At 37.8% G+C, this 22,188-nt stretch overlaps 2 protein-coding genes and 1 long non-coding RNA gene across 11 annotated transcripts in view; 2 read left to right on the top strand and 1 right to left on the bottom strand.

Moving 5' to 3' along the window:
• The window catches only part of chrm2a (cholinergic receptor, muscarinic 2a), a 93,942-nt gene that overhangs the window by 64,217 nt on the left and 7,537 nt on the right, over positions 1-22,188 (bottom strand). The window lies entirely within an intron of this gene.
• On the top strand, positions 832-22,171 carry LOC137024159 (uncharacterized). Its single transcript, XR_010895650.1, has 3 exons — positions 832-956; positions 11,404-11,478; positions 20,029-22,171. It is a non-coding gene; the product is annotated as an uncharacterized lncRNA (long non-coding RNA).
• LOC137023747 (uncharacterized) lies at positions 6,481-9,346 on the top strand. The gene is made up of 4 exons (XM_067390801.1): positions 6,481-7,414; positions 7,971-8,063; positions 8,510-8,602; positions 8,760-9,346. Exons 1-4 carry the CDS (start codon positions 7,266-7,268, stop codon positions 9,064-9,066), a joined length of 642 nt encoding a protein of 213 aa, XP_067246902.1. The 5' UTR covers positions 6,481-7,265; the 3' UTR covers positions 9,067-9,346.

Here is a 22,188-nt window from a genome sequence, read left to right as displayed (position 1 = left end):
GCCTCCTTTCATTTGATTGGCCATCTCGATCATTTTGACATTGATGAGCGCAGTTAGACCACTGAGGCAGAGCAGCCTAAAAATATAACTTTTAAAATTTCTTGTCATCTTACAACAATCAGCAGTGCGTAATTGAGTGCACCATCAAGAATATCAAATATTGGGGGAACAATTTTGCCATTTCCAATTATTGACTTGTCCCCCTCACTGTCTATGGTGGTTACGACCCTGCAAGATATTACATTATCTTCATATAAATGTTTTTATTTTAAAAGAACAAGAAACATCCTTTTTTTCTCTGTTGTTCCATTACATTGTTCCAAGCAGCTTGCTAAGAAAACCATTGTCTTGTTTCCAGCGCAGGAACATTTGTGGGTTAATGAGGTGACTTTGGGATTCATTAGCATTTTCCATGTCACAACAGTGGCGCAGTGTTTAGTTCAGGGCATCACCATGGCAACATCTGCTCTGGGCCAGGTTATGGGATGCAGTGTAATGGTTAAAACTCAGCGCTTGTAACCAGAAGGATGTTGGTTTGACCCCAGTGAGGGGCGAGACACGAACAATCACCACTGTGCCCTTGAGCGAGACCCTTAACCTCCGTACAAACCTCTATAATGATATCACGTGCTGTTTTATGACCGCATTGCCTGGACATGTGGTGATAAAAAGAGATGAAAACTCTTGAACTGACCATGAAATCCATTTAGAAAATATTAGTCTAATAGCCTGATGTCCTTGACATCTGTCCATGACAGAGCTAGTGCTTCTCTGTACTTGATAGTGTTAAATGACTCATTTGTGTCTCTGATTTAGTTACGAGCGCCTTGGTGACATTGATGTCAAGAGTGAGATTTGAGATCAGCTTATGGTCAAAGCATTAACATTCGGATGAACGTCTCCTTGTTGCTTCAGTGGACAAAAGAACATCCTACAGGTGTGGAATGAACATGAGGGTGAGTAAATGAGAGGATATACACTACCAGGCAAAAGTTTGGAATAATTAAGATTTTTTTATGTTTCTGCTCACCAATGCTGCATTTAATAAAAAAAAAAACAAAAAAAAAACAAAACAGTAAAAACAGTGAAATATTATTACAATTTAAAACAGATGTTTTCTATGTGAATATATTGTAAACTGTAATTTATATTCAGTGATCAAAGCTGAATTTTCAGCATTGTTACTCCAGTCTACAGTGTCACATGATCCTTCAGAAATCATTCTAATATGACTTGCTGCTCAAGAAATATTTCTAATTATTATCAATGTTGAAAAGTTGTGCTGCTTCATATTTTTGTGGAAACCATGATACATTGCCATTCAAAAGTTTGGGGTGTGAAGAATTTTTTTTTAAAAAAATGATTATTTTTATTCATTAAGAATGCATTAAATTGATCAAAAGTGACAATAAAGACAAAAGATTTCTGTTTCAAATAAATGCTGTTCTTTTGAACTTTCTAATTATCAAAGAATCCTGAAAAATTAAACGTATCACAATTTCTACAAAACAATAAATACATTCAGAATTGATAATAAACAGAAACGTTTTTAAAAACAAAAAAAGAATGACAAAACAATACAATTACTAAAACTTTAAAATTAAAATCATTTAAATTAATATAAAATAGTTTTTTAACAAAAAACTATAATAGTATATCAATGATACTACAATAAAACTTATATTTCTGCTTTATGACAAAATAAAAATAAACTTTAAATAAAAAATATTATTAGGGTTAATTCTTCATGTTATCTGTGTTAATGTTGTATATTTATACAATTGTAATAATATTTAAAATATATATATAAAAAATTCTGTTATTTTTATCAAATAAATGCTTGATGAACGTAAAAGACTTCTTAAAAAAATATGCTTTATTTCAAACTTTCGACCTTTAGTGCATTTTTCCCCCTAAAAAGTTTGGAATGTTTTTGCCATTTGTTTTAATTAAATGCTGATATTGGAGAGTTTTGAGAACTGAAGTTATGAAATGTTTTCTTAGTACAATGATTTCTTCATTGGACATCTGTTTTCCCATGACACAAGGCGTTAATAGGTCGTTGGCAATAGTGAAGAACCAGGATGAGAGTGTCAGTATTGTCAGACAATAGCTAGAAGAACCTCGACTGGTCTCCAGCGGCTGTGCGTGTGTGTGCGTGTGTGTGTGTCTGCGTGTGTTTGAGAGCCAGGCTGAGGTCGGGGTCGAGGGATTGCTCTGCGAGACATAATTAAATCAACAATGAAAGATTTGCAGGGAGCAGCCCTTTAAAATTTAATTTTCTTCTTCAAGACTTTCCGCAGCAGGGAAGATCCCAGATAGACGCTGGAGCAGAAATGTGGGTTAACCAGAGGTTAGCACTAGGAAATGGTCTTCTGTTTAACCCACAACAAACAGCTCTGTTTAGGTGAACTGACAGACAAATACAGCTGCACTTCTAAACACTCGTGGAGAACGTGTGGTCCATCCTTCACAAGTTTACACTTCAGTTTAATGTCTCTGTCATGTGTTGAGTTACGCTGGCAGTCAAAGGATTGAACACATTTACTTATTCTTTATGACTAATTTCTACATCTTAGAATATTATTAAACTGTTAAACTCTGAAATAACACAACTGGCAGTCTGGGACAGGGTTATTATTGTTAAAAGAATTACTTGAAATAAAATAAATGTTAAAGGCAACATTTCTCATTATAATTACATTACTAAAATAACTAAAAATGAAATAAAAATTAATAAAAAAAAACTAGATATTAAAAAATAAATAAAAAAATGACAAAAACACACGACACAATTATCAAAAACTTGAAAATGAAAAAAAAAAACTATTCAAAATATTAATAAAAACTTATATAATTGATATTAATCAATTATATTAAAATAACACTGGTATGGGAATGATGTAGTGATCAAAATGTGTGCTACAAAAATGAAAACTTTCTTAAATTTGAGCTTCTTCTTTATCTAGATTCCAAATTCCACATTATTTAAAGTCACAGTTTGTCTGTAGAACTGATTTCAAGCATTTAAGCTGAAGTTTTTCCAGATGTGTCCAAACGTTGGCGTATTAATGAGATTCTAATGTGAGGCCACATTATCCTAAAATTAAAAGTCAACACACGACCCTGCACACTAACAGCCGGAAGAGATGACAGATAAAGCTGCTGTCTGACATCTCTGATTTTTGTGCTGAATTATTTTATAATACTTTATTGAGTCTGAGGGTTGGATGATTCAGAGATCTGCCTATAAATGAGCTCAAGACTGAACCCAATACAAAACCGCACACTCTTTTCGGCCCAAAAAATACATTGTAAGATGTTTCTAGCTACGCAAGCATAATTTCATGCATCATTCTGATAGTGTATGTGCTCAATGCATTCTTAACTTTGCCATAAATGAACATTGCATGAACTTTTTGGTAACACTTTACGATGTTTCATTTGTTAACATTAGTTAACATGAACTAAGAATAAACAATACCTCTACAGCATTTATTAAAGGTCCCATGACATGCTACTTTTTGGATGATTTTAAGTGGTCCCTAGTACTGTATCTGAAGTGTCTTTCCCGAAATTCAGCCTTGGTGCAGAATTTCAGCCACTACAAGCCCGTCCCACAATGAGCTTTCCTCAGGACGTGCCGTTTCTGGGTCTGTAGCTATAAATGCTAATGAGGAGGAGAGAGGCGGGGCAAGGTGAAGGGTGGGTGTGGCCTTAACCAGCTTGCGGCTATGGTACCATGCGCTAATGTTGACAGTGGATGTATCGCAATGGCTCGTAGAAATGCAGTCGTTCAAGCGTTTCAGTTTAAAACATTGTGTCTGGATACGGTACTTTAGTTTGTTTATGTATGCTGTTACAGTTATTATCATGTAGCTAATGCTAGCCTACGTTGTTGGCTCTTCATGTTGCTCTGATTTGCTATCGTATCTATATTATATATATAATTATCAGCTATAGACACTAACCAGCGCAACTAAATTAGTCAGACCTCTGCCATTATTACAAATACCTTTTCGGATAGGTGCCGTTGTGGAAAATGGAGACTGTCCTCCAAAAAAAATGACCCTAAAGGTAGTTTTTTAAGCACCTTTTTACGACCTATATTTACGTTTTGAAGTCATGCGCCCTCTAGTGGACATAAAAATAATGACAGTGTTGTGTTACGTCTGTCGTCATGAAATGACGTGTTCATTTAAATGCAATGTGTGGACTTTTTACACCATATCTCCTATTTCCATTTAGCAAAACTAATTTTTTATTAACGACTACTTCCACCCCCATCCCTAAACCTAACCTTAGTGATTTATAGTGCATACACACTTTATGAGCACATGTGTTCCCTGGGATCGAACCCACGATCACATGATCACAAGATTGCATACTGTTATTGCAATGCTCTGCCAACTGAACTACGCGAAACTCGAAATATGGCGCTGATAAAAGGGAACAATGCATTAAAATTAAAGTGTCCTGTTGTCGAAAGGGGCGCAATTTTAGCAAACGCTCCTGTTAACATTAGTTAATGCACTGTGAACTCACATGAATAAACAATGATCGATTAACTAACATAAACAAACTAACAAAAAATATATTGCTCATTATTAGTTTATGTTAGCTAATGCATTAATTGAAATGTTACCAACATTTAAATATTTTTTTATTGTCACTTTTCAGTTATGAAGAGCTGAGAGTTAAACTGTAAATAAAGTTCAACTGTACCTGAAAATAACACATCAGGTTATTAGTAATCTGGTTATTCTTTACAATGGTGTTGCCTAATTTTTATTTCAGTTTTATTAATATTTTGAATTAGCTTATATTTTTAGTTTTTAGTTATTTTATTATGTGCGTTTTAGGGATGTGTCACGATTTTCGAATATTCGATTAGTCGATTTAATTATAGAATATCGAATAGGTTGTGCGATTTCGTCTTAAAAAATCCTCATGTTTCCAATGGTGACACGTTCATGTAACCAGAGGGAGGCGCGCGCGCTGCCAATAACGCACCTAAAAAGCTGTTAACAGCAGAACATAGACAAGCGTGGCATATAACAGAGACGTTAAAATCAGTGTTCACACGACACACGTGCCGTCATTCAGGCTGTTCACAATGATATAACGAGTTTGGGCAGACTAAAATCAATATGGCTTGAGGTAAGCTTGCTGCGATAGTCGGTGTTGCCGGTGTTCAGGAACAACATCGGTATCATAACTTGTCACCGCTCCCGAATTGGCGCTAATTTGAAAGTGAAAGTAAAATCCCCTCAGTCATTCATGGTGCGTGTCCACAAAAAGGTGCCGGACTGGACAAAAGCGAGGCGAACGCCGCGAGCGACACTGATGGTCCACACTGGCGGAGAGCGAGCGTTTTCAGTTTATTCCTCCGGAAGCTCAACGTAGGAATTAATTGAAAGCGCTCGCTCTGCTTCGCACTGTTATGAATGGCCATGCAGATTTTACTTTCACTTATATTAACGAACATATTAATATGTTTTAGCAGATTATTATCATTATATGGCTTGAGTTAAGACAGCATATTCTCCAATGAATTAAACAGTTTATCAATATCATACAGATTGAAAGCGTGAATGGTCTCTCTCCCACTGTTTGTGTGTTGATGCGTGGGTGCGGGGGAGGGGTGCGATTTTCGAATAATAATCAAATAATTCCCAGCGATTTTCGAATATTATTTTTGCTTGAAATGCCCATCCCTAGTGCGTTTACACTGTAAAAAGTAAGTTACCTGGTTGCCTTTTGAGTTCATTGAAATAAAAAATTTGAGTTAATACAACGAAGGCGATTGGTTTAATCAACAAAAACTAAAAAATATTATATTATCTGAACCACATTAATTATTGAATTATTGATTTGACAAATGATGTGATAAATCATGAAAATAATTTATTCATTTTATTCTTTTTTAATATATTTTTTAATATTTTAATTTATTAAAATTTTAGGTGTAGTTTTGATTTCCAGTTTATAATTTTAGTGCTACAAATTAAAATTATTTCAGTATATTGCCAAGGCAACATTCCTACAATATTCATATTTTATTCTATTTATTTGTGTACTTGCCTTAATACATGGATTATTGGTGCAAAATTAATAAAACATTAAATATTTATAGTGATAACTTAATATTTTCGTTCATTAAAAACCAAAACTCTACTAAACCCCAGAATTATGCCAAAAAAACTCATTATTTTGACAGGTTTCCCAGTTCAGGGTCGGACTGCTAGGAAACACTCGACTCATTTTGTGCTCATTTTGTTCACTAGATGTAATTCAGTTTGTAAATGATTCTGGGAGACTGAGGACGCCGGGCCGGAGCACAGTGCTAAAATACAGATAACACAATGACACACGCTCTCATGCACACAGAAGCAGCTAATACTTCACTTCCTCTGAATTAATCAACTAGACAACAGTATCCATCAGTATGCAGGGAGCACGCAGTGACCTGCAAACAAAAACACGGATGCTTGAGCCGTATTGCGTGTCTGCGGCGGGATTAATCCTGCGTGCTGCGCATCTATGGGCGGCGGGCGGGGGAAATCAGGTGCGAGAGCGTTCTGTGACTGTCTGATAACTCTCGCTATTGTCCGGCCTCACGCGGTGTGACGGCTCCAATCTGCCCAGAGAACACAGAAGGTCCACGGCCGCTCTTAACACTCTGAGGTCGGAAGGTATCGCCGGCGATACCACCCCGTTTTTTTCTTATCAGTGTGAAAGAGACTCAAAATACTCCGTCAAATTTGATCATGCATACTAGTGTTATACATCATTCTAAAGTGTTAAGTGTGTACTTTTATTTGTGTACACTTACAAAAAAAACAAAATGTTGTGCTTTTCGCAAAATAAAGAAAACAAACATGATGTGTGATCTGGTGTCTGCCTCTCAGTGAAGTCAATTCTGAAATGCGTTTTAAAATGATCTGAAACTCAGCAAATACTTGTCACACAGACATGAGAGACATATCTACATAATGCTTAGAATGTCTACTTTTAAATGAAGTAAGTCAAATCAAAAATAAATATTCACAGTTTATGTAATTCGTTTGAAACCAAGGAGAGGTTCCTTCTTTTCCTTCTCACTTCATTATCTGTAATGAGCTGAGACCGCCACACCCCCGCGCCGTTCACATGGTAAATAGTTTAGGTGTAATATATGCATCGCACACGCCCCCCGGTCAGTGCCACAAAACACGAAGTGTCAACATCAGATTCACTCACTGACCGTTCATCGCGTTTTGAGGATGGCACGCTACTCCGACAAAGAGGCTCTTCAGATGATTCTGGACAGCGAGGAAGAATTCACCTTTTCCTCTGAGGAAGACTGCAACTCAGACGACGAACAGTTGCATTTCCAGCAGCGAATTGACCCCGACGAGGATATAATTTCAGAGTAAGTTGTTTACTATAATTATTTTTCTGATAATATAAAACTCGTATTGCATACTATATTGTGTCTAGTTTTGGCTTGCTTGCGAGAAATTGCCTCACAAATACCTCTCTTTTTGTAATGTATTTCGCCCAGTTTTAGTTATGCTAAAATACGGTCTTATGCCTAATGTAACTTGTTTGTGAATATCTGCTTAGGTGTAATATGATGTGATTTAGTGCAAATATATTTTAGTCTACAGTGAAATAATGTGATAGTGTCTAAACACTATTTATTTATATCGGTTTGGAGTTAGTTATCGTGCTAAAATACAGCCTAATGCCTAAAATACAGATGTTTGTGAATACAGGTGTAAATGTCTGAAATGCACTGAAAACGTGCGGTCTATGGCCCATCAACAGATAGTACTCGCGGCCTACGGCCAATCAATAGATATTTGTCTGTCCTATGGCCCATTGTCAGCACATATATATATACATACATTGTGCACCCATAATCGCTAATTGCCCATCAGTTTACTTTGGAGAATGTATGCTAATAGTTTTTTTGCTTTGTTTAGGAATGTGGCTGCTTCACGATCGCCGTCACCAGCACCGCGCAGAGGGGCACGCAGATCTCGGTCTGTTCTCAGTGCGATCGAGAATCATACAGAGTAAGTATATTTTACAGACATAACTGTATACATCATCTCATTTCAAAACGTATATGTACCTGTATGGCATTACAGAAACTGGTGTCTTTTGTTGTGCGTGGTGATAATATAAAACTCATGAGTTTTCAGACTATATTTTAGCTAGTTTTGGCTAGCTTTTGACAACTTACAGAAAATATTGCCATACAATATCACTTACAAATGTTTGTATATATACTCAAGTGTAAACACTTGTAATGTGATATTCTGTAAACATATTTGTAATATATTTCACCCAGTTTTAGTTAGTTTATCATACACATGGTCTACAGAACATCAATAGATAAAGTTTGTCTGTCCTTTGGCCCATCATCAACATGTAAACATACATTGTGCACCCATAATTGCTAATTGCCCATCAGTTTACTTTGGAGAATGTATGCTAATAGTTTTTTTGCTTTGTTTAGCAATGTGGCTGCTTCACAATCGCCGTCACCAGCACCGCGCAGAGGGGCACGCAGATCTCGGTCAGTTCTCAGTGCGATCGAGAATCATACAGAGTAAGTATATTTTACAGACATAACTGTATACATCATCTCAATTCAAAACGTATATGTACCTGTATGGCATTACAGAAACTGCTGTCTTTGTTATGCATGGCTATAGTGATTGTGTTATCAGCATGCTCACGTTTTTTTTTTTTTTTTCTCTCTACAGATGTGACAATGAAAATATCCAAGAACCTGTTCCAAAGAGGCAATCCACTCTGTCATGGAAAACACAGACGGATGTTGATATGGTTCCACATACGCTGCGATTCCTGCCCGCCCGTGAAACTGGACCACAACTGAACTCTGCTGAGTCACATTCTCCAATGAATCTGTTCAAACTCTTTTTTTACATGGTAACATGTCCCATAAAGAGTTCATGGAGCAACTTGTCACAGAGCTCTGTGGTGTGTCACAGAAAGCAGCACGAAAACGGACCAGCAGTGACCATGTACCAGTTCCAGGAGCTGAGCTGACCTCCGATGGCAGGAATGTTGCAACGGCTGGTCGCCGGAACTGTGTGCATTGCAAAGAAGTGCGTGGCAAAAAACAACTAACACCTTGGAAATGCCAGGCATGTGGTGTTCACTTATGTCTTCAGTTGAACAGGAACTGTTTTCAAGAGTGGCACAAAGATGAGTGACTGTGTTCAGATGTGTGTGCTCTGTTGACCACTGCACCACTGACCATTGAGCTGGCAAAGAACATTACTGTCCCTGTCCCCTCCATCCTGGACATTTTTCCTGCATGATCAGCTCTTACAGCTCTTACAATGGGCCAAACCACCCATCCTAGACTGTAGATTGTCTTCCACTAAATGTTATTTTATGGTAAAAATATAGTTTGTGTGTTACATAGGTATAAGTAGAATTATATAGGTTATATATTTCTTTGTTTCATGCACTACCAGTCAAAAGTTTGTACACATTTTTAATTTTTTGAAAGTCTCTTATGCTTATCATGCTCAATAAAGCTGAATTTTCAGCATCATTACTTCAGTCTCCAATGTCACATTATTTGTTCAGGCTGCCTCACAGCATTCCACTTTGATGGGCCGTTAGCCACTGGGGGAGTGTCCTTTGTCTCCCCTGGTGTGAATCACATAAATATTCATGGCCATCACCACTCCCACGCATACAGCAGTGCTGACACAAAAACTGACTTAGAAAATTCAAATCATTATATTGTTGTTTGTGTTAAAGTATTCAGAATAATCTTTACATAATTGCGTAGTAAAAATTCTAGCCTACAAGCTTGATAACTCAAAAGTCTTATGAACAACTATTCAGAATATGTTTTATGGCCTTATTGCAAGGAGATTTTTTTCCCCAAAACGTACTAACCACGCATAATCTTTATTTAAAAAAAAATGCAAACATGTATATCTATATTGCTCACATATTATTGTAGCAGAGTTTGTGCTGAATACAGCAAAATTACATGTTGGGCAATAGTATGATATAAGTAGCTGAAATAACCACAAATGTCAGGGCATGTCAAAACATCTCAAGGGCCCCAGAATCACTCAGACCTCTGGGGGTTAATATAAGCACAAACTCTTTAGAGACCGTCGTATCCATTGTGCGGCGATGCATGTCCTAGTGTGTGTGTGTCCTGGGGGAAAGTTTTCGGCTATGCCTTTGAAAAAGTGAAATTCTCATTTTGGTATGAAAAGCTGATCTCACTGTATCACCAAGACAGCAACTTTCCTGATGAAACTTTCCACCTCGTTCAGCACTTTCTATGGTGCGCTGATAGATTAAAGCCAGTCGAGAAACATAGACAGTCAGTCAGCTCCTGTTTGAGAGATAGGTGGGTGTTTAGGTACAATGCACCCAGAAATATCTGGACACTTACAGGGATACTTCAACCTAAAATGACATTCTGTCATCATTTACTCTCCCTCATGTCATTCAAAACTGTAAGCCTTACTTTATTCTGAATGCACAGTGTGAATCTTGAGCACTGGGACTGTAAAGATTTTTAAAAACAATTGAAAGCACCATATATGATTTGAATGCTTTATTCCAAGCCTTCAGAATTTAAATGAGAACTCTGTGTGAAGAACGCACCAAAATTCAAGTCATCACTTGATTAAAATCTCTATTCAAATCCCATTTACATTTGGGTCAAATTTGGTGCGTCAGCCAGGTTTGATGTCATGATTATTGGTGTCAATCCTGGCTACAGCAGAATGGAAAATAATTGGGAAAATGAGCTGATCTTCACACAAAACTAGTATACCTGTTTCGATTTATACTTACTTGCACTGACTGGTCTACCATCTGCATCTTAAATGCAGTTTAATATTAATTATATAATACTTATATACTTAGTAATATGCATGCTAGTAAGCAACTAGTTAATAGTGAGAATTGGACCCTAAACTCAAGTATTACCAAGATTTTTTTAATGTTTTTGAAAGAAGTCTCTTTTAATATTATTACAGTTTTAAACAGCTAGCTTCTATGTGAATATATAATAAAGTGTAATTTATTCCTGTGATCAAAGCTGAATTTTCGGCATTATTACTCCAGTCTTCAGCGTCACATGATCCTTCAGAAATCATTCTAATATGCTGATTTGCTGCTCAAGAAACATTATAAATGTCTTTACCTTCAGTCCTCGCTGAAAAAAAGTATTCATTTCTTTTTCTTTTGAAATGTGTCACAGTTTCCATAAAAATATCAAGCTGCAAAAATAGTTTTTTTAACATTGGTAATAATCAGAGATGCTTCTTGAACAGCAATTCAGCATATTTCAATGATTTCTAATTGAATTTAAAATAATTATGTTGTTTTCTGTCCTTTTAGAGCTCAACAGCATCTTTCTCCATTTTGAATGAGAACTCACTGCATTATCGTGGCCTTTTCAATACAGGATGGAGTGTGAGTATGACAACATTTTCATTATGAAGTGTCTAAATAGCTGCGTATGCGGATGTCGCAGGTACACAACGGTGTTACCTGTCTCAGGTGATCAGACGGAGAGCAAGACACCAGCTTTCCTCGTCTCTCTGTCTCTCTCTCAGGGTTCTTATTCGTTCACTCTCGCCACACTCTGGCAGGATAATAGCAGCCACAAATCATCCCGTAGGCTTCACTGGGCAGGAAATTGATGTTCTTTCATTTCAAAACAATGGAGAGCCTTATGAGAGGCCTGATGATGTCATAACTCCAGCGGCTGACAGGTTTGGGGGGCGCTGGGACAGCTCAATCAATCCCAGCATGCACTGGGGCTGCCATCGGAACGCAGAGCAGACATTCTCAATCAAATGCCACGGTCGAAGCGTTGTCTCACACACGCGGCCGTAACGTGGTGATGTAAAACCGCTGCAGGTCTGTAAAGTCAGTTGACGAGTGTTATAAATCTTTAAAGTTTCCGAGAGGAGTGTGTGATTTATCGCTTCGGGCCTCATTATAGCTGATGTGATGATCATTTCAAGTCAATATGACATCTAAATTGACCCTATTTACTTTCCTGGTCTTATTGAACACTTCAAAAGTGCACATTTATCTAAAATAAAAAAATTAAAAAAGCTAAATGTTTTTCTTCATAATCGTTCAAACTTGAAAGGATTTTCTTTTTTAATCTCATTACAACATGTCCAAGTCACATTTCACTCTAAAATCAAAAACTATTATATTTAGAGATGCACCAATATTAAATTTCTCCACCGATATGATAGCCGATTATTATGCATTTATGCTTCCGGAGCTCCTCCGTGAGAGATTCGAGACCAGTGCAACGCTCAACTGACGCTCATTATCACTCGCGTCACCGGCCTCTCGCCGCTCCCTCATAGCTCTCGCCCGCCCTGCTCGTCATAATATTATATTTAGAGATGCACCGATACTAAATTTCTCCACCGATACGATAGCTGATTATTCAGAGTGATATCTGCCAATAACGATACCGATAGTTTGGGGGTTCTGCCTTTTATACCTTCTTTTAAATTAATGATAATTTCATTATAATTTAGAATTAATTATTAATTGATTGACAGGATATATCGGCCATGACTATCAGCTGTTTTTAAAATATAATATAATATAATTAGAGATGCACCAATATATTAGCCACTAGTACAAACCCAATTCCAAAAAAGTTGGGACACTGTACAAATTGTGAATAAAAAGGAATGCAATAATTTACAAATCTCATAAACTTATATTTTATTCACAATAGAATATAGATAACATATCAAATGTTGAAAGTGAGACATTTTTAAATGTCATGCCAAATATTGGCTCATTTGGGATTTCATGAGAGCTACACATTCCAAAAAAGTTGGGACAGGTAGCAATAAGAGGCCGGAAAAATTTAATGTACGTATAAGGAACAGCTGGAGGACCAATCTGTACACATCTGGAAAGGCACCATCAATGCTGAAAGGTATATCCAAGTTCTAGAACAACATATGCTCCCATCCAGACGTCGTCTCTTTCAGGGAAGACCTTGCATTTTCCAACATGACAATGCCAGACCACATACTGCATCAATTACAACATCATGGCTGCGTAGAAGAAGGATCCGGGTACTGAAATGGCCAGCCTGCAGTCCAGATCTTTCACCCATAGAAAACATTTGGCGCATCATAAAGAGGAAGATGCGACAAAGAAGACCTAAGACAGTTGAGCAACTAGAAGCCTGTATTAGACAAGAATGGGACAACATTCCTATTCCTAAACTTGAGCAACTTGTCTCCTCAGTCCCCAGATGTTTGCAGACTGTTATAAAAAGAAGAGGAGATGCCACACAGTGGTAAACATGGCCTTGTCCCAACTTTTTTGAGATGTGTTGATGCCATGAAATTTAAAATCAACTTATTTTTCCCTTAAAATGATACATTTTCTCAGTTTAAACATTTGATATGTCATCTATGTTGTATTCTGAATAAAATATTGAAATTTGAAACTTCTACATCATTGCATTCTGTTTTTATTCACAATTTGTACAGTGTCCCAACTTTTTTGGAATTGGGTTTGTATATATCGGCCAATTATAAAAGCTAATTTTCCCAATATACCGGTGCATCTCTTATATATTATATTATATTATATTAATATATGTATTTATATTTAAATATATATATATATATATATATATATATATATATATATATATATATATATATATATAAAATATAATATAATATATATATAAGATATAAAATATTTGTATTTTTAACCAGACGTGTTTTAAGCATTTAAGCATTGCTTCAGTAGATGCATGTTCATTTCTCTTCCAGTCAGTTCCTGATGGATAAAGTCCATAAATATCCAGTCTGATTGTGATATATGTCACATTGCATAAGTAACACCATTGCATATTATACAGTAAAAATTTTAATCAGGCTTTTAAAGTCTGATTAAAGTCTCTCAGCGGGACAGATGTTGTGGGTTAATTATGGCACATATAAGGCACTTTAAATTCAGCAGAGAGCACTCCGCCAGGAATACCATGTGACACTCTTGGCAGAGGTGCCGTATACCACCTCGGTCTCGCTCTCCAGGGGAAAATCACAGCGATGAAGCCCTCCTGACCACTAACACGGCAGAAAACACTTCAAAGCCACCGGACACATGTGTGACCGATGGCCCTTTCCTGCCTGTCAGAGATGAGAAGGGGAAAAGCAGCGGGAAGATCTCACACATACTCAAAAACACACTTCTAGAGCATCCGGCGCGTTCCCGATCGCTCTGCTGTCAGGTTTATGGTTATGGTTGGCTGGTTGTTGAGTGATGGTGGAGTGCGAACAGACAGTGATGAAGGAAAACCGCCAATACACACACACACTGTCACCACTCAACATCGATGCCAAATCTGAGACACAAACAAGGTCATCATCAACAACACAGATGCAAAGCAGAATAGCGCCATACTCCTCATACTATTTCTGTAGTATGGACACAGTATGCACTGAATATGTAGATGGCCTCAAGGCTTTCACACAAACACTCACATGTTTCACAGAAACACAAAAGCAGCACTGCGTTCCAGTGCATGTCAGGTCTCAGCGACAGTAAGAGAAAATAAAGAGAGAGAGAACTGGAAATGATGTTGATGTTATGATGTTGAAGCAGCAGTTATTTCTATAGTTTCATATTCATAATGAAATGTTTTGACAGGTTCTCTCCTCTGAAGCGGATTGAGCTTCTGAAATGTCCAAATATCTGCGATATGCTGTTTCTTTTTCTCTGATACTGTCATTCGGATTTCTAAGGAAAACTGTAGAAAATAGAGAGATGGATTATATATGTAGATTTGTTGTTGTTGTTGCATTTCTATATTTAATTACATTTAAGCAAAATTCCCAATATTGTAATCCTTCCAAATGTTTTATTGAGTTCTTCCTTTTTTATTTTGTAATTATTGTCAATGGTCAATCATTTGTTTTCTTTTTTCATTTTATTTTCACATTTTAGTAATGTGAATTTTCAGGTAAATGTGATGAAAAAGGTTCTAAAAATAATAATAAAAAAATATATATTTCTATATATAAAAAAACAAAAATTCATTTGCTGCCTTAAATTTTTAAGTACAATCAACTTGGCTGTATAAGTCATTTAAACTTGAATTATTTTAAACTGAATTAAAAAAAATTAGTTGAATCTTGAGTTGAGTGTAACTTGCTTGCGTAACTTATCATTATGAGTTAAAGTCAACAACAGTTTCTACATGAATTATAATTTCAGTTTATTTATATTTATCTTATAGTGAAGTAGAAAAATATTGTTTCATTAAAATGTTATTAATATATTTTCTTCTTATTATAGTTTTATTAATATTAACTTTAATTTTAAACATTTAGTTTTCATGTTAATTTTAGTTAAAATTGCAATTTTTTAAAGTGCTTTTGTCATTTTTTTAAATATTGCTATTTAGGTTTATTTATTTATTTGTATTTTATTTCAGTTTTAGTTTTTATTTATTTCCAGTTAAAAATTATAGTGCTTCAAGGCAGCATTTTTTATTTCCATTTACTTTAAGTTTTTCAACTAATATTTTTTTTTTCCAGCTTTATTTCAATTAGCAGAAATGCTTTTACAGTTTTAGGTAATGATAATAACCCTGGCGCCTTCTCTGTTACGTTCTCCTGATTGTTTCATGTAAATCTGAAATCATACACACTCTGATAATGACCCAGTTCTGATTCAGTACAGACAGTGCCGAAACAAGCCGTTAGAATAACAAGGTCGTTTTTCCCACAAGCCCCAGACTGGAAGTGGTGCTTTCAGGCCCAGGGCGATGTTCTGCTGTCTGGAGATGTAAATGCCAGGACCGGTTCTGAGTGTGACAGCGCCGGAGCTCTCACTCAAAAACGCTCTGTACCTGCTCTCTGGTAATCAGAACAGGCAGATTCTGCTGTGTGGAAAACTGAGTCTCTGCCGGATCCCATACACTTTAGTATTCGAGCGTTCACTGTTTGACCAGATATAATGACAGCAGAACGGCTCAAATCTACAGATAAAACATAAACCTACAGCAGAAGTTTTGTTAAAGAGGACTTATTACACTTTTTTACATGTTCACTTCGTATTTCTTTAGTGTGTAATATTGCTGTTTGAGCATGAAAAAGTCCCACTATACAAGTGTCACTGTTTCCGAACTTCCTAAAACGGCTCTGTAACGAGGTTAGTAGTTGTGGGAAGAAGGAGGCGGGAACCGGCAAACATTCAACAAAACTTTAATTCAAAATAAACAAACAACAAAACGAAAGTAATGCCGGCAGACCCTCGCGGACGTCTGCCGGCCACACAAACATTATAAACCATAAAATAAAGTCCAGGCCTGGTCCTCTCTCGTTCTTCACTGTAGTCGCTCCTCCTTTTATGCCTCCGGAGCTCCTCCGTGAGAGACTCGAGGCCGGCACGCCTCGCAGGTGACGCTCATTATCACTCGCGTCACCGGCCTCGCGCCGTTCCCTCACGGCTCTCGCCCGCCCTGCTCATCACAGGCTCCATTGTAGTCTTGAGATTTCTTGCGTGAATGAACACGTCACAATATTCCTCATTTAAATAATTCATACGCAGAATAAAGGGGCGGGGCCTGGCTGAGTTAGTTAGTAGTGTGTTGAAACTGGCGTTTATGGTAAGGGGCGGGACATGGTCCAGCCGACCAATCAGAGCACATTGTGCTTTTCAGAAGGAGGGGCTTCGTAGAGACAGGAACTAAACAGAGCGTTACTGACAGACTGGGAAGAGAGGAGCTGCAACAATGGAGTCCTCTTTAACATCGCAAACTATAATTTCAGCAAGACTGCAGTACTTTCAGAAAGCCTTTTAGAAACAGTGCAGTGTTTTGCAGCTGTCTGTTTGTGATGTAAATTTCCATCCTTTTCATTTTAATGCCATTTCTTTGGCTGAAGGCTTTCATTTCCCTTTCAGAGCAACACTAATGGTGTAATTACAAGCCCCACAATAAGCTGGAGCATACGAAGAACTTGAACGAAAACAGTAAAATCCCTTTAAAATGAAAAAATGTTACAATATAAACAGATGTAATCTGGTGAGCAAAAACATCCAGCTGAAAGTGCTGAAGTGCACATCTTCAAACAAAACAAAATGTCTCTTAAAAAACTGAGATGTTTGGTAAAAACTACAAAAACAAACGCTATCAAGTAATCTTTCATGAATCGTATGTGTACTCATCCAAGAGATAAAAGTTTGAATTAGATGCGGAAACCAATCAAAACTGGTATATTTCATTAAAAGGAAGAGGGAAACACTTTCCAGTGCCTGAGCAACACGCACACCTGATACCATCAGAGCTTTTCAAAGTCCCTCGCTCAGCCGCGGATGTCTGTGATCTAGAACAGAGTGCTGATCTCTCAAAGTCACAGGAGTGGAGCAGAATTCAGAGGCCAATAACCCCGGCATCGTCAGCCGTATCCCGGGGACGAGCCTCTGGGGGGCTTTTAAGCGGGATGTACAAGCCCTCCGCGCTCAGTCAGATTAGCTCTGTACTAAAGCATCGCCTAAAGACCTCAAAGAAGTGATGATTCGCACAGTGTTTTAACTATAATGTACTTTACGCAACCCGTAAAAATGGCACTATGTTAAATTCGTCTCAGATATTTCTGCTGAGAAAAAGACCACAAGTGTTTCACTTTTCAATAAGGTCTCATTTGTTAACATTGCTTAATATATTAAGTAAAATGAACTGGCAGTGAGCCATATTTTTTTAATAATCTTTGTCAATGTCGACCTAAGGTAACATGAACTAACTATGATGTTGCTGCGTTTATATATGGAGAATATAATATCTCCAATTTAGTACTCAAGTCCTCGCAGTACAACGTTTCAGAGCCAAAAAGAAAGTTGGTTTTCCTTTAAATGTCTAGAGCAAACACAAACTCCGGTTGTTGTAGGACTGATCGGTTTGTCTCCAGGGTGAATCTCTGCTGTTGCTTCCTATTTGAGCCATGTTTGGTAGTGAAGAATATTGTTTCAAACTGAAGCTTGCTTCCCGTTATCGTTTCATCTGGTCGCTCATGAGTTATTGAGCGGTCATAGTGTTTGTACAGAAAACATGTAATAAAAGTTGATGATAAAAGGGATCTCCTCCGGGTGTGGGGGCCCTCAAGGTTCAATCCTAGGCCCTTTCCTGTTTTTTTCAGTTGATGGGTTAGTGGGGTTACAGGAACAATCTGCCGCTCCTGGCGTCTCCCCAAGCAATTCAGAGATTCTGTTTTCTCTGTTGTATCGAAGCCAAGCGAATCGGTTAATGCAGTGGAGAGCGAAACATTGAGTGGCTGAGTGCATGACACTGTTATTGTGTAAATACATTCACATTCACAAACACACGGGCCTTTTCTACACAAATGGGGGAATTTTTAAGAGCGTTAAAATGGCCACAACCTGTGCAAGCTCCAAAAAGGTAAACATGCATGGCAAAAAAATGATTTTCTTACTTGTGTTTTTTTTCCCCAGTACATTCATACATTCAAAAATCAAGCGTATAGCATCAATTCTGGCAGGTCATATGTTAGTCAAGCTTGCATCAGCTGACGCTCAGCTGATCCATGTCTTCCTATAGGAATACGACGCATACCACAGCATTCCTATTTAAGTTGCCTTTTCAGTTATCCTTCAGCTGCTTTCATTGTGTTGCTCGGGAGCTAATTACCCTCCACCATCTCCTCTTGTCCACAGTCAGGATTTAGCCTCTGACATTCCCTAATGTCATTGTCATCAAGAACATTAATGAATTACAGACATTAGGGGTGTAATGGTACACAGAAGTCACGGTTTGGTACGATTTCGGTACAATAGGAAAAATGGTCACACTTTAGTTTAGGGTCCAGCTCTCACTATCAACTAACTATTAACTATGACTTTTACCTCAATAAACACGTAGTTACTGTTTATTAATAGTAAGGTAGTTGTTAAAAGATTAGTTCACTTTAAAATGAAAATTACCCCACGATTTACTCTTCCTAAAGCGTCCTAGGTGTATTTGACTTTCTTCTTTCTGATGAACACAATTGGAGTTATATTAATAAATATCCTGATGCAACAGAAAACAAGTAGGAAGCTCAAGAAAGTGCTTCCATCCATCATAAATGTACTCCACACAGCTCTGGAGGGTTTATAAAGGCCTTCTGAAGTGAAGCAATGCATTTGTGTAAGAAAAATATCCATATTTAACACGTCATTAAGTAAAATATCTAGCTTCCACAAGACCGCCTTCTGTATTTAACTTACAAAAAAAGTGTAATGCCTCTCGCTTGCGTAGCGCATCCTACGCCTTCCATATTGAACTGACATGGCATCAGTTAGGCTTTTTTCGCAAGTTGAAAATGGAAGGTGGTCTGGTGGAAGCTAGATATTTTACTTAATGACGTGTTAAATATACATATTTTTCTTACACAAATGCAACGCTTCACTCCAGAAGGCTTTTGACAACCCTCCGGAGCCGTGTGGAGTACATTTATGATGGATGGATGCACTTTCTCGAGCTTCATACTCGTTGGTCGCCATTATAAAGCTTGTACGCGTCAGGATATTTATTAATGTAATCCGACTGTACCAGAAAGAAGAAGGTCAAATACACAGTTGAGTGCACAAGCCTTTCAAAGTATTCTCCTTTGTCCATGAGTGCAGAAATACGCATTCGATGTGTGTGCACTATGTAGTGGACTTTGTTTACAACTGCTCAAGTCATTCGCATATGCGCTGTTCTTCTTCTGCTCTTATTCCGTTATGGCGGTTAGCAAACAATATTGCATTACCGCTCACGCCACCTTCTGGATTGGAGTGTGGATTGTCTGTGACTGACTATATTCATTGTTTGACAGTATGAACTGAACTGTGACGGTTCGGGATGAATACATGTACCGTTACACCCCTAACAGATATCACTAATGTTGCTTCAGTTCTGTAGTATTATCCGCCAATCCAAACTGTATGCTAATTGTCAATTATCTTTGACAGAAGTGGTCCTGACTGAACTTACACTATATTACAAGTCTTCCGAAGCCAAACTTGCTGCATTGCGATGATCAAGTGACAGAAAAACCAATGTTCAACATCAATTCCAGGTAGAATAACTCTATTATTTGACTTCTAAAGACTTACAGTAGTCATTAAGGTGCTTTTCTTTTCATCACTGATTCATCAAAGCATCTCATTTTGTGTTCCACAGAAGAACTAAAGACATACGGGGTCGGAACGACACAAAGGTGAGTAAATTTCCACTTTTTAGGAGTTCAGTTACAGTGAACTGAATTGATCTGAGCAGTATTCACACACACATACGCCTGAAGTGGTGTCAGCAGGGGTCAATATTCAGTCATTTATTTCTATATTGAACGGTTGTGTTTTTTCTTGTCATTATCACCTTTTCCAGGTGAAATACTAAGCTGCTTCGGTCAAACCGTCACACGGCTCTCCATCCGTTTCTCTCCCCGTAATGAGGCAGTGGAAGAAAACGAGCGAGTGGAGGTGTAATAGATGGAGAGAGAGAAACAGAAAGAGATGAATCGCTAGCATATAGATAATTGGAAAGAGGCTCTCTGGAGAAGCGCATCAGAAGGCTTGTGTAATTAGGACGGAGGAGTGTGTGAGGAATCTAAATGTTTCTGTGTTTGGGTCTCAGGAGGGTCTGCCGTCCTGTAGAGCCACTCAGACACACGAGTCCATCTGTTTCCTGCTGGTTCACCTGCATTGAGACGCGACAACAGCTGTTCGCTTGTATAGTTCTGAGTGTATTGATCGTATCTCATCATACTCAAGTGCATCAAGCTCAATTCGTAGCACCTTAGCCAAGAGGGCCGCTATAGTGCCATTCATGTAAAGTTCATCTACCGATCAACAAAATCTCAGTCTGGAACATTTCTCTCTATTCCCACGACCAGAAGTTATGAGAGCATATATTTGTAAAGTGTTCTCTGTGTTTAAGTCTATTACACGGTGTCTCCGTCGGTTCACTCTCTGTTTTTGGAACAGTCTGTTCTGGTGCTTCAGGTCTAAAGATATCTGAATCTTATTTCGTTTGGAAGACGGACAGTAAGGCAGAATATCCAGACACAGGAATCCTGCCAGATCCAGACTGATTTACCTACGAGTTTGTGTGTGTATTGATTGCCGTAAATGCACTGGGAAAACTGGGTTGATGACCTTGTGTTGGGTCGTGTCCAGCGCTGTTAGTCCACTTTATGCACTTTAAATGAAGGATGAACGCCGGCCATGAATACTGATTTCAGTCTAACCGCACACTTAAACCATCCTTAATCCTACCAGACTTATTGATCATTTTGCTAGTTTGTCTCTCACACACAACTATATCTGTACTTGATCTTCCAGGCTTCAAATTTAAAGATGGTTCAATCACCTTCTGAGTTTGATAATCTTAGTGTTTCGGGTTTCTAGAGGACAAATGCTGAAACCCATACAAATAAAACCTGCGTTCTGCAAGTTTGCATAACACACGGGGGGTGTGAGGATGTAAAACAGGCGTCTCTGAATCTAAACACATTCTTCTAGAATCCTGCCGCTTTCCAAATGTCGTTCCTCTGATGTTGGGCCGGCCGTCAGCGAGCACACTACTTAGGGATGATGTATCCGAGCCGCCGGAGAGCGTCGTGAAGTGTGCAGGGTAAATTAAATCACGCCGCAGCTTCTGCACATTGTAAAAGCGATCTCTGAATTCAGATTTGATTATAGTTTGAGGAACTGGAACGCGTCGCTCATATTTTCGACTGGCTGTGGCGGCCCGCCGTGTTTACGCAGGGTTATGTGTCGGCATTTTACTGAATTACTGCGCTAGTGTGTTCAATTTGTTTAAACAGAGAAAGTCATGAGGATGAAAGACAGAAGCTAATGTTTTTACAGCAGAAACGTTAAACTAGATTTGTTTGTATTTAATTTCAAATGGGGATCTAGTCATCTGATGTGCACCTAAATGTCATTGTCGTCGACAAATAGGCAAGTTCGGGATTGAAATCATCACATGGTGCTCAGTGTTAGTAAATGCATGAGAATAAGTGATGCATGTAAGTTTGCAATAACAGCGAGATTGGTTGATTAATATTATATGGATATATTTAAAGGATGATTAAAATATCCAAAAACCACTAGAACAGTGTTATATGT

The sequence above is a fragment of the Chanodichthys erythropterus genome, chromosome 8 (assembly GCF_024489055.1).
Source record: "Chanodichthys erythropterus isolate Z2021 chromosome 8, ASM2448905v1, whole genome shotgun sequence".
NCBI classification, from domain to species: Eukaryota; Metazoa; Chordata; class Actinopteri; order Cypriniformes; family Xenocyprididae; genus Chanodichthys; species Chanodichthys erythropterus.
The sequence above is the reverse complement of the archived record's forward strand: the minus strand, read 5'-3'. Positions and strand labels throughout refer to the sequence as shown.